Genomic DNA, 12,990 nt, shown 5'->3' on the forward strand with positions numbered 1-12,990 from the left:
ACATATAACACACAGTCACAGCACAACTAATACGCTTTACATTTTAACACACAGTCACACAGCATGGGTTTACATATAACACACAGTCATAGCACAGCCAATACGGTTTACATATAACACACAGTCATAGCACAGCCAATACGGTTTACATATAACACACAGTCACAGCACAACTAATACGCTTTACATTTTAACACACAGTCACAGCACAGCCAATACGGTTTACATATAACACACAGTCACAGCACAGCCAGTACGGTTTACATATAACACACAGTCACAGCACAGCCAGTACGGTTTACATATAACACACAGTCACAGCACAGCCAGTATGGTTTACATATAACACACAGTCACAGCACAGCCAGTATGGTTTACATATAACACACAGTCATAGCACAGTCAGTACAGTTTACATATAACACACAGTCATAGCACAGCCAATACGGTTTACGTGTATGATCTTGATCTGATCAATGCATGCTGGGATAGGCTCATACCCCCAACCCCCACCGCCCCGCAACCCTGACCGGGAATAAGCGGGTGTAGATAATGGATGGGTGGACGGAGGCATAATCTGCGATGGGCCGCGGGGGGTGTGGCCTGACTAATGAGGCCCCGCCCACTCGCAGAGATGAAGACATGCAGAGCTTGGCCAGCCTGATGAGCCTGAAGCAGAGCGACATCGGCAACCTGGACGACTTCAACGACAGCGACGAGGAGGACGAGAGGAGGGTCGGCGCGGGGCCACGGCTGCTCACCGGCGCCACAGGTACTCTACCTGCGGAACGAGCTAACGCGCCTTAGCGCGCGGCGAAGCGATGCCCCTACACACCTTCACACAAATATCGCTGTACGCAGCGTTAAAACTCATTTAGGTCGCGGCCGCAATGTCACTGCAGTGGCTGCACGCTACCCAGTGCACCGGGGGGTCTGCGTCCCTGGTCCCAGAGAGCCATGAGCACTCGGCTGGTTTTTTGTTCTCACCTTAATATCAGCACCCAGTTCAGACCCGGGTGACCAGGTGAAGTGAGGAGTTAACTGTGTTTCCTTCTGCTCTCATTGATTGATTAAGTGCAGAGTAACAGTGAGAACCGGAGGCGCTCCTGGACCAGATTTGCAGACCCCTGTAATGCACCTTTAGGCACTAACCCGATACCCCCTGTGGACTGCATAGATGCATTCAGACACACTGGCTACACCCTTCCATATGCTAACGTGGGTTCCTGAGCATAGTCTACACTCGCACTAAAGTACGGTGATACACCCTGCATCCTGCCAATCCCAGAATGCACTGCCTCACACTCCTGCCCTTTAAAGGGTTAATGCCGATTGCACACACTTTTGCCTCTCCGTGCTGCCTTTCCTGCCTCTCGGTTACTGGACTTTGCTGTCTCTGCGCTCTCTCACGTTCACTTTCTTCCTCTCCGCTTCCTCCTTTTCCCTCCTTATTTTCCTTGTTTTTCCCTCTGTTCCTTGTCCCCTCTTCCTCTGTCCTCTTGCTCTCTCTTCCTCTTCTCCCTCGTTCTTTAGTTCCATCAGCACCCCCTCCTCCTGGAGAGGGAAGGGTACATGATATGGAGTGGAGACCTGTGGTTGGCTCCAGCCCTCCTGCGATAGGTAGTTTTTCCCTGTCACTCTCCGCCCTCGACCAATCAAGCAACCTCCCTTACTCTCCTGCCCCACCCCCCCACCTCCCCTCTCACTGTGCTTCATATACAGCCACATTGTGCCAGTGTTATTCATTTGAAATAAGAATATTCATTTGAATATTCAGGACGTAACTGTTTTAAAAAAAAATATTTTGCATTAAACTGCTCTTATTGGTCAACGATCGGGTTTTAGTGGGCATATGGAGTCTGTCTGACAAGTGGCTGGGATATGCTGTCATCAAACCTGACAAGATCGTTGGTCAACGAGCAGTTTGATGGAAAACGTTTTGAAAAACATGATGAATATTCTCCATATTGCACCATAGTGTTTCAAATGAAAGGTGCAAAGGTTTCATTCTTTACACATCTGAAACGCAGAATCAGATACTTTGCTGTAGGGCCTGGTGGAAGTCATGGCTGCTGAGCCCTGGGCATGAAGGATCCCAGACTCTGCAGCAGGGCTTCCCATCCCTGTTCCTGGAGATCTGCCGTCCTGTAGGATTTCACTCCTACCCTAACAAAGCACACCTGATTCTACTAATAATTAGCAGCTCAGCGAGATCTCTAGCTCAGAGGTGGGCCACAGAGGCTGTATTACATTACATTACAGCTATTTGGCAGACGCTCTTATCCAGCGCGACGTACAACAAAGTGTACAACCATAACCAGGAAATATCCGTTTCTGGTTTTCATGTGCACTTCTAGCGTTAATTACTCAATTAGCCCTAACATCTACACCAACTGACATTTTAGCTGCATTTGATGATAGCCAAAATCTGTTCTTGTGTCCCTATAAAATCTGTGAGTGAGCCAGTGTTGGTGCATACAAGACCAGAATTGCCCACCCCTGCTGTAGCTGTTGAATGAGGTGTGTCTTTGTTAAGGTTGGAGTGAAAATCAACAGGACAGTAGATCTCCAGCAACAGGGCCAGGCAGCCCTGTTCTGCAGGCTTTTATTCCAGTCTGTGGTTTACTGCATGGCTGGCTGGAGATTATGTCAGCACTACGACACCTGATACGACTATTTGGCCAGTCACGGTCTTCATTCAAGACCTTAATAAGCAGAATCAGGTGTCTTAGTGCTGGGCTATATAGAAAATCTGCGTCCACACCGGCCCTTTTCGGATAAGATTGCATCACTTCCTCGTAGCACAGGAAGCTGCGCCTTTTAATGGTGTTCACAAAGGCATGGAGGATATGCAGTATGCGCTGCATCACACTCACCCTGTAGGGGGCGCTGTGAGAAAATCAAACCTGAATATTCTTGATTTAATGCACCACAGATTTATAAACCTGCCCAGTAGGGGGCAGCCATCTTCTCCTGTCATAATTTACTGTCTCAGCATGACATTCCAGTACAGTCCTATTAGTTGTTGTTGATCTGAGATATGTATCTGAGTGCAGTCATCCTTCATTCATTCATTCATTCATTCATTCGCTGCATCACCTCATTCTTTTCATCTTTTCTTTTTTATTTGTCTGTTTTAATGTCTTCTATCCATTTGTCCTGCCTCCATCCTTGTCTATGTCACCCTTCCATCTTTTCACACGTTCAATTGCCTACCTTTTCTTCCTCTCTTTCTCTGCCTATATTTTCCTTTATCACCCTCTCTCCTTTTATTCTCTCTGTTATTTACCTTCCATCTGTCCTTCTCTCTTTACTGTTTCTGATCCTCTTTCATCTCAATGCCTCTATGGTTTTTTTCTGTCATGTTCTTCTTTTCTGTCTCTGTCCTCTTCTCTCTACACTGTTCTCTCTTTCTCACCCCTTTCTTTTATTCCTCCTTGTTTTCTCTCTCTCTTCTTCTTTTCCGTCCTCTCTCTCTCTCTCTCTCTCTCTCTCTCACCCTTCCCCCCCCCCCGTGCAGTGGCCAGTGAGACGAGGGGAAGCGATATCATTGGCGCCGTGTCTAACCCCGTCATCCAATCACAACTCCCCGTGCCCTTCCCCTCTGAACCCTCCGCCCCGCCCCTATCTTCTGCCCGACCCGACCGTGGCCTTCAGCAGCCACGCCCCTCCCCTTACGCCTACACCGTGCCAGCATTTACCCGCGCCCACCCACCTGCACTGCCCAAAATCTTCCAGCCCACCACTGGCTCAGGTACCGCCAGACTAGCCCCGACAGACTCGCACCCTGACCTCTGACCTCTGACCTCTGACCGTTGCCAATCCACCACCAGCCGTTCCCTGATGGAAGTGGAATATACAGGAAATATAATTAAATTAAATATGTGGGTGGGATGGCTGTTTAACAGCCACTGCCTGGCAGGTTAATAGCTTGACCCAGGCAGTGTGGCTGCTTAACAGCATCCCACACACAAATTAGGTGCAACACCTGGGCACTGTGCTAATTATTGCAGTGTCTGTACGTTGCAAAATATTACACACTGCTGTCGAATATATTTATCATTGCGTTAAAAAAAGTCCACATATTTACCATGCATTGCTGTGTATTCCATTTCTCAGGTGAACCTAAATCACAAAAACTAGCTGTCTTCCACCTGACTGAATCCCACCCAGTTTTGCTGAATATTTGTATAATGGTTGTGGAGCCCTATGATTCAGGCGAAGCCTTATTTTACTGTCTATACAAATAATTCAGGGACTATTATGTGGAATATTGGCTGGAGCTACAGCACTGTGTTTGATCGCATTAGCATAGAAGCTGGCTCTCTAACTGCCAAAACTGCTCAGAAAGTTTAAATAGATCAACTGCCGTTTGTGACATGGCTTCGCCTGGGAGCTTCCTGTTTAGTATTTTATTCTGGGAAGAAAGAACAGGTTTCATTTAATTTATTGCCAATTGATTGGTCACAATGGGGCATAAATGGAAATGAGCAAAAGGTAAATTCCGCAGAGACGTTAGGAACTTAATTATCACAGAGAGTATTCACTGTGTGGAATAGTTTGCCAGGTCATGCAGTAGAGGCAGAAAATCTGGGAGTTTTCAAGACCAGAGCTGATAAGGTGCTAGATACTATCTAGCTGCAGGTAAACTGAACACTAGGTACAGTTTCGTGATAGCAAAATGGCGGGCACTGTTGGCCTGTTTTCATCGTTATCTTATGTTATGTTATGTCTATTTGCCAGAAAGTCAGTTTGATATCAGTAATAAAGGATCAATGCCTGTCAACTGCTGTTAGGAGACGTTGGGTGATGCACTGCCATTGTACCTTTGAGTAAATATCTAGCTGTTTTAAAGGGCCACATAATATGTAAGGTTTAAGACTACCATATCTGATGACATTTACTAAACCTACAGATTGCGTAATACTTGATCAAGTGGCACCCCCTGCTGTTCAAAGGCAGTGTAAGCACGATAAGTGTAGTATAAACAGTGCGTATAGAAGGCTGGAGGGGAAGGGCTAGCCTTCTTTGCATGAAAGTATATCTTTGGTAAAACCCACAGTCCCTCACATTGTTACTTTTAGTGTAGGCTGAGAGACCAACAATGGGACATTTATTGTTGATGTCACCAAGACGATTGTCTCATTTCCATAGTAACTGGCTTCACCAATGGGGACTTTGTTAATCAAAGCAGCAGCGTATTTTATAGTTCTCGCCTTTTCCCATTCACACCCTGTGTTGTCATGACTGTTGCTAGGAAATGATGTCACACTTAAAACAACTTTACAGTGTACTTTCAGACTGGAAGGATGCTTGCCTGTAGGCTAGTGGTTTCTATGCCACTATAGATTTTTAAAAAATAAAGGATTCCAGTTTAATTATGTTTAACACATGAGAAAAAGATCTATCCAGTAATGGGCATGAAGTATATGTATAAGTGGCCACACATTCAAACGATTTTGAGAACACACACTGAATAATTTTGGTGTGCATATTGCTCCTTACTGAACAAGATATGATTTATTGTGGAAAAACAAATCCATGAAAATAGCACAAAAATAAACCAGTATTGCAGTATTACTTTAAGTTTTCACAAGGACATTCTTGTTTGTATTATTTTTTTAGTATTTCTGAACAAATGATATACCTTTATATATAGACTTAAATACCTTTGTCTGACAAAATATATTTTTTTATGGTATGTATTGATATGGCTTCATATCTACTGATGCAGTTCAGATTTAGTGCCTTACTTTACTACAGCAGTAGTGAGAGGTCACTTAACAGACCTTACTGACAAGTCTGTGGAATTCAAACAGTGTTTTGACTGAACACATGAAACAAAAGGCATTTCCAAACTTGAGTCAGTGTATTCGAGTGCAGTTATGAGCCCTACAGGCAAATGTAAAATCTACCATCTCTGTGCCAAGTCCAAGTCCAGCTTCTTATTTTTTCCTTCCTGCTTTCCCTCCTCCTTCCTCTCCTTCGCTTTCCTGGCTCTTTCCCTCTCTCCGTTCCACCTGTCATCCCTCCTCCTTCCTCTCTTTCGCTTTCCTGGCCCTTTCTCTCTTTCCCTCTCTCCGTTCCACCTGTCATCCCTCCTCCTTTCTTCTCCGTACGCTCTCAGCGCTCTTGTCTTCGGTGAGGAGGGCCCCGGGCGGCCCCAGTGATCCCTCTCTGGATGCTGGTCCTCCTGCACTGGCCCCCGTCGCCCCTACCTTCTCCCTGCCAAAACCGATCTCCTCCTCCTTCTCCTCCTCCCTGTCACAGCCTGCCAGCTCGCTCCCCTCTACCCACCCCATGTCAGGTGTCTCCCTCTCAGGTATGAGTGTGGACTGAAAGGCAGTCTCTGATTGGCTAGTTTTTTCCCTCCGGTTTCCTTACGAGTGTAGGCAGCCTCTGATTGGCTGTTTTTTTCCCAGTTTCCTTATGAGTGCTGTGGATTGATAGGCAGTCTCTGATTGGCTCTTTTTTCTCCTAGTTTCCTTGCAAGTGTAGGCAGCCTCTGATAGGCTGTTTTTTTCCCAGTTTCCTTACAAGTGTTGTGGACTGGATAGGCAGCCTCTGATTAGCTGTTTTTTCCCCAGTTTCCTGTCATGTGTTGCATGCAGGTCATTAGACATCTGATCACTAGTCATCACTGTCACAACCGATAACAGTAATAGGCTCAAATGGCACAGGTTAGGTGTCATAGTTGGTGCAAGAAGGGAGACTCCGGATGCAGCACTTTAAGTAATAAATGGGTTTGAGCATACAGTGTGAGATGTACAGAGGTGTGTAATAAACAGTCAGCATTCAGGGGTAAGCTGAACAGTAGCTGCCCATGATGAATTCCCCTTCTCGCCTTTCATTTATCTCTCATTTTATTTTTCCTTTTCCTCCATCCTCATCTCTCTCTGTCTCTCTCTCTCTCTCCCTGCCCTAGCCTCCTATTCCGCCGCCCGATCCAGTGTCTGGTGGCCTCAGAGTGTCTCCACGGCACGCTTCCTTCCTTCCTCTCTCAGCTCCTCCTACTCCTCCTCCTCCTCCTCCACCTCTCCCGGCACTGCGCTTCCCCCTGTCCTCCACCAATCAATGACCCCCTCGGCCTCCCTCTCTGAGCCCGCCTCCGCCCTCACCAGGCCAGCCAGCCTACCCTCGGCCCCCGTGACAGGTACAATATTCGAGGGCCAAAACAAGCCTGCTGCCCCCCATGAGGATGTAGACCTTTTTTTTTTATCTCCCCGGTTTCACCACATTTCCTCAATTCCATGCTATGCAGCAGATATGTGTGGTGCAGGTGCTGCATGCAGTTGAAATGGCGACAGAGACTAATTAGCTTCATTTCTGTCACCCTGACGATGGAGATCTGTCACCTTGGTGACCATGGCTGTGCATAGCCATTTTGTATGGAGTGTGGTCATCACACATTCATCTCCATGGTGATCGTAGCTGTCCTGTTCCATCATGGTAACCGTAACTATGGAGCCCAGGTTGTGGTTCGGTGGTCCAGGTTGCTGCCTGTCTGGCAGCCACAGGACTGGCTTGATTTAGTCAGATTTTACTTCTGGATGAGCACAGAATGAATTAACCTATCGTTTAAAGAAAGCGTGTTTGCCATTTCTCAAGCAACAATGCATCTGTGGTCTGAATTGTTTGGCCTGAATTTGATACTATTTGATACTGATACTCCCCAGTTAGGAATGTTCAGATTTGTGTTTTGTAAATACCCAAAACAGACCAAAGAGCCATGGTCTGTTTCGGCCTGCTCATCTTTCTTTTGTGCTGACTTTATAAACTACACTGATCGGCCTTTACATTACATTATAGGCATTTAGCAGACGCTCTTATCCAGAGCGACGTACAACAAGCTTTATTCCTGCATACTCTTTTAATGTGTTTTTTTCCTTATTTCTCTCTTCTTTCCCCTCCTTTTTTCCTCACCTGAAACACCTTTCCTTTCCTGCTATCTTCTCCGCACCTCCTCTTTGTTTTCTGCATTTTTAATCCTCTGATTTCTCCTGTCCTCCATCACTCTGTCAGCTCCCTGGCAAAGTGAATGGAGGCCTCCCAGATCCCAGAATGCTCCGCTGTCATTCTGTGCCTCTGACCCCCATGCTCCTGTCCCTCTGGAGCCTCAGCCAGGCTCAGGGCTTTTGTGTGACCCTGCTCCTGTCGCTCTCTCCTCACCTGCCCCCACCCCTGTGCCTGCTCTTGCTTCTGTTTCTGCTCTTGCCTCTGAAGCTGCCCCTGGTGTTGCCCTCAGTCGTGTTTCTGCCCCTCCTCTCATGCCTGCTCCCACCCCTGCTCTGCATGATCCTGTTTATGCCCCTTCCCCTAAATCTGAGTCTGCCCCTACCATTGACCCTGGTCCTGTCACTGCCCCTGTTCCCACCCCTGCTCCGACCTTTTACCCTGATTCCACCCCAGGCTGTGCCCCTGGCCCTGTCTTTACCCCCGCTCCAGCCCCAGGCCCCTCTCCTGCTGCTATTGCTCTGCCCATTCCCACCCCAGCCCCTATCTCTATTCCTGCTCCTGCCCCAGGCTCCGCCCCCTCTTCAGCCGTGACCCCTCCCCCTCCTGCAGCTGGAGATTCTTCTCCACACAATGACACCCAGTCAGGTACATTGCAGCATACTCAACCTCACTCGGACCCCACTACCCCCTCTGAGCCCCACACAGGTACCAGCGTGAGGGGACCAGACTGCTCAGCTTTCCTTCATTTCAACCTCAAGCTCTGTCTGCTTTACTGTGTGGATAAACAGCTGCTTTCAAACATTTCATTCACAATACTTACACAGTAAATACTTACACAGCTTACATGTCTTCTCACATACGATCAATTTATACAGCTGGATGTGTATGATATGTATTATTTATGCAGATAGATTGAATACCTTGCTCAAGGGTGCAATAGCAGTGCTACTCCTAGGAACTGATCTGTCAACCTCCAAATTCTGTGCTAAGTTCCCTAACCACTACACAACACTGCTGCCCACGGTGGAAGTGGCAGTTATAAATGAACACCTTCAGCAGTTATAATATATTTGAACCCTGAGAGTGTTAGATATTCTGTAAGTCCTATCACAACAGCACATGTAAAATAATCAATTCCATTTTACATTATGCCGGTGAGTATAAGAGACCCTCTAAGTCATTTCAGTTCTATGTGGATTCTTTTTACAGACATAGTGTAGGCGTATCCCATTTAATACGCTGCTCAAGTTAAAGGGGGAAACAAAGTTAAAATGAAACAGGGGATATAACAGAAAGCCAGCACACCATTGGGCTGTTGCCAAGGAGTCGACGATGCTGTTTAATTAATGTGCGGTGCAGCCGATGCATCGCCCCAGTCTGCTGTTACGTCTACGGCGTGCTTTAATTCAACAGCATCTTTGGGAACGTCTGTCAGCCTTCCAGTCTGCGCAGGCATGAAATTAAACGTCTTCCCTCTTCAATAACCCATCAGTCAAGCAGAAGCATTTTACAAGAAATACTGATGTGGCAGCAGCCAGGGGATTTGCTGCGTTTGGAGTACATTTTGCATTAGTGTACTTCTACATTTTTTTTTTTTTTTAATGAACTACTAGCTTGAAGTAGGTCTTCCAGTGAAATAAAAGCAATTTGTTTTAATGCTGTAATTGAGGAATTAATCAAATGAATGTGCGCAACAGAGCTAATGTATAATGCATTGATATTATAGCCACTGCATGCTGTGTAATGTAGAAGGTTGTTTATAGGGTCTTCAGGTTGTAAGCACAACAGTGGTCAGTTGGCCCTTTAAAGCAAAACACGACCATTACCACTGTAAATATGTGGCTGTGCGATCCAGAGATGGAACGATTTTAATATAAACTTGGGAAAATTGCAAGCCACCCACGGCCAAACACCGCATTGTGGGGGCAATGTGTTATTTACTGACTGTGTTTAAAGCTATGGCTGTTCTTGACCTTGATCTCTGCTTGCCTTCTCTCCAGAGCTTCAGAGGCAGCTAAGCACACTGATGGAGGAAGAGAACTTCAGCTCCTCAACTCAGAGTGAGTGGTCACATGGTCACATTGCTAACTATGTCCGTATTTTGGTTATCAATATCCATCCATCCATTAGCCATACCCATTTATGTTGGGCAGGGTCACGTGGGGTGCTGGAGCCTATCCCAGCGTGCATTGGGTGACAGGCAGGAATGCACCCTGGACAGGCCGCCACTCTATCGCAGGGCACACACACCATTCCACTCACACACTCATACCTTCGGGCAATTTAAAGTCTCCAATTAGCCTACCTGCGTGTCTTTGGACAGTGGGAGGAAACCGGAGTACCCGGAGGAAACCCACGCGGACATGGGGAGAACACGCAAACTGCAGCTGCACATTTTCAGAGCTTGCCATTGCAAGTAAGCCAACTAGAGGCAAGCTAGCAAGCTAGCTAAAAACTTAAAACTAAAGATTAGTAAATTTGCAAGTAGGGTTGCCAGTAGTCCTGTATATTCGCTGGGTTGTCCAATATTTTAGCCAAAGTGGGAGTGCCGTTACCACAGTAAGGTACTTAACCTGAATTGCTTCAGTAAACATCCAGCTGTATAAATGGATTGTATATAAAATACTGTGTAATGTGTATAAGCCACTGTAGATAAGAGCATCTGCTAAATGCCTAAAATGTACACAGACCGCTTATTACATTTTTCTGGGAGCAAGTAAATTTGAGTCTTAACTAATACCTCTGATCAGTCATTCCTGAGGAACCTCATAGCATATGCAACTTTGACTCCAGCTTTGTCCGGGTCTGACATGCATTTCCCTCCCAGGCCTACAGGAGGCAGCACCACCCCTTTCCATCAGCCGGCCAGAGGCCTCCCGTCGTGTGGGCAGCATCAGCATCGCCAATGTCACCCAGCGTCCTGCCCCAGCTGCCGAGAGCCCCCCATTGGTCAAACCCGTTCCTGCTTCTGAGCTGAGAACCAATGACAGGAGGCAGGAGGCCGGGCCAGGTTTTGGATTTGAGGCCTTCACTCCGACAGCAGGGTGAGTTTAAAAAAAAAAAAAAAAAAAAAAAATTATTTTTAAATTTCTTGGTAGTATATGCGCATACCGCTCCTGGCTCGGCACAGTTCCGGTCATGTTACAACAGACGGCTGTGCCTGAGGCTAAGAAGGCAACCGTAACCATGACCGTGGTACGAGACTAACGCTGAAGAAGTACAAGGCTGACACTGATTTAAACAATGCTGCTATCTGGGGCCTGATTTACTAAGAACTTTAGTAGGTGCAAAACCCTTTAGCGCACGCAAAACCAGTAACATGATCACTGACTGATCAAGGTGTTTGTTTTGCACCAGTTGTGTTGTGTTGTTAGTTTTGCGTGTTCGAGAAGGTTCTGTATACTCTAAAGGTTTTGCATACGCTGAAAGTAAATCAGGCCCCTGTCGTATAGTCCATGTTCATGAACAGAATATAAAATGCAAGAACCTGAAATGGAATATGGTATATCACCATTTTGGCTATTGTATGTGATGTGATGTTATGTTCCTGTCTGGTTAGAAGAATTATGAGCATAAGTTATCATTCCATGAATGGGTGTAGTATATCCAACAGCACTTTTGGAATTGTTACTTTCTTTTACAATGAAAAACGATAGATATAATGAACTGCGAAGACAATAATCTTCTTTGGAATTGTCTGGTCCTGTGGATGCTGAAAGTTGCATTAAAACTCATGTTTGCTTTTGCATGGTTTGTTCAAGGCAAAAAAAAAACAAAACAAAAACTTAATTCAGGGTGATGTGCTTTTCAAAACTTTTCAGATCTCTTAACTTCTTACCTGTGCAGCATGTTTTGCTCCACATGCAGTACAATTTCTGCTACTACTAGAGTGGTACAGGGTTTTAAGGATTTTCTGGTCACCAGTCATGAATGTACTGATTACTGACCAGTCATTAATGTATTAATTACTGACAACTTGGCTTTCTCTGCGGCAAACTACTGAAATGTGAGCGATCAATGAACTGAAAAATAATTGCATTACAGATAGGCTTATACCACACTGAGCTGGTCCATTCCCCATGTGACAAGTACATGATATATATTTGATGGACACCACAGAGGTCTAGATGATTTACATTCCAACGGCACCTCAGCTTAAACATATGATGGTAAACATATAATTCCAAATATTTTGGTCTTTAGGCATTCAAATCCATTCTAACTGTTTAGGATGCAGCTACAGTCTGAGGTTCAGATACTGTTAAAAATGTCATGAATGTGAATTCCTCTGGATGAATCATACATTCCATGAGTGTAGAAATTTCTTGAGTACTTTTATATGAGTAGTTTGTTTTGGTGCTTAATTTGTTTTTGTAGTGTGTCAGTTCATTTTTGGCTGGACCGCAACAGCGGGGCCAGCCTTACAAACACAAATGTCTGTGACTGAGTGACTGAGTGACTGAGTGATGAAGTTACACCATTGGTCGACCGAGTTATGAAGTTACACCATTGGTTGGGCGGAGAGGTTCAGCCATATACTAGGTTTTGACCTGGTCTTGTTGTTTTCTAGCTTGTTTTGATTCTCAAGAAAACCATTTAACATTATCTCAAGGCTATATTGCTGGATAATTATTTGTGTTTTGCTACATGTCCCAGTATTTTTTATATAAGCAGTGAGTACCAGAGTGAGTAAGTCTGCAAGCATTGCAGAATAGGTTTTTTTTTTTCAACAGAACAAATCAACAAAAAATTTACGTTAGCTGACACAAGTCTTGCCTCGACAAAGCCATTTAGAGGTCAGTGATAGACATTGGTCATGATGACAGAAGTGGAACATGTGGATGGCTGAGTTTTTGAAGTTCAGTAATATTTCTAGTAGATTTCCAGTCAACCTAATTTAACGCACAAAGTTGAGGTTTTGACTGAAGTTATTATATGCTCTAAAAGTATTGCTGTCATTTCATGAAAAAAATAAGTATTGAATGCGGTTGACATTACTCATCAACTCTGTTGTAGGATCACACAAGTCTTGGT

The 12,990-nt window shown here is 45.4% G+C and overlaps 1 protein-coding gene across 7 annotated transcripts in view; it reads left to right on the forward strand.

Moving 5' to 3' along the window:
- ehbp1l1a (EH domain binding protein 1-like 1a) overlaps nt 1–12,990 on the forward strand; it is a 46,035-nt gene that overhangs the window by 9,676 nt on the left and 23,369 nt on the right. For 6 of the 7 annotated variants that reach the window (XM_064325725.1, XM_064325726.1, XM_064325728.1 and 3 more), the window contains exons 6-13: nt 633–772; nt 1,534–1,620; nt 3,521–3,754; nt 6,128–6,322; nt 6,926–7,153; nt 8,023–8,601; nt 9,957–10,016; nt 10,784–11,000. In XM_064325725.1, coding sequence (XP_064181795.1) covers nt 633–772; nt 1,534–1,620; nt 3,521–3,754; nt 6,128–6,322; nt 6,926–7,153; nt 8,023–8,601; nt 9,957–10,016; nt 10,784–11,000 — 1,740 coding nt within the window. The remainder of the gene's footprint in view (nt 1–632; nt 773–1,533; nt 1,621–3,520; nt 3,755–6,127; nt 6,323–6,925; nt 7,154–8,022; nt 8,602–9,956; nt 10,017–10,783; nt 11,001–12,990) is intronic. The other variant, XM_064325727.1, reaches the window with a different exon arrangement.

Source organism: Anguilla rostrata, chromosome 3, assembly GCF_018555375.3.
Source record: "Anguilla rostrata isolate EN2019 chromosome 3, ASM1855537v3, whole genome shotgun sequence".
NCBI lineage: Eukaryota > Metazoa > Chordata > Actinopteri > Anguilliformes > Anguillidae > Anguilla > Anguilla rostrata.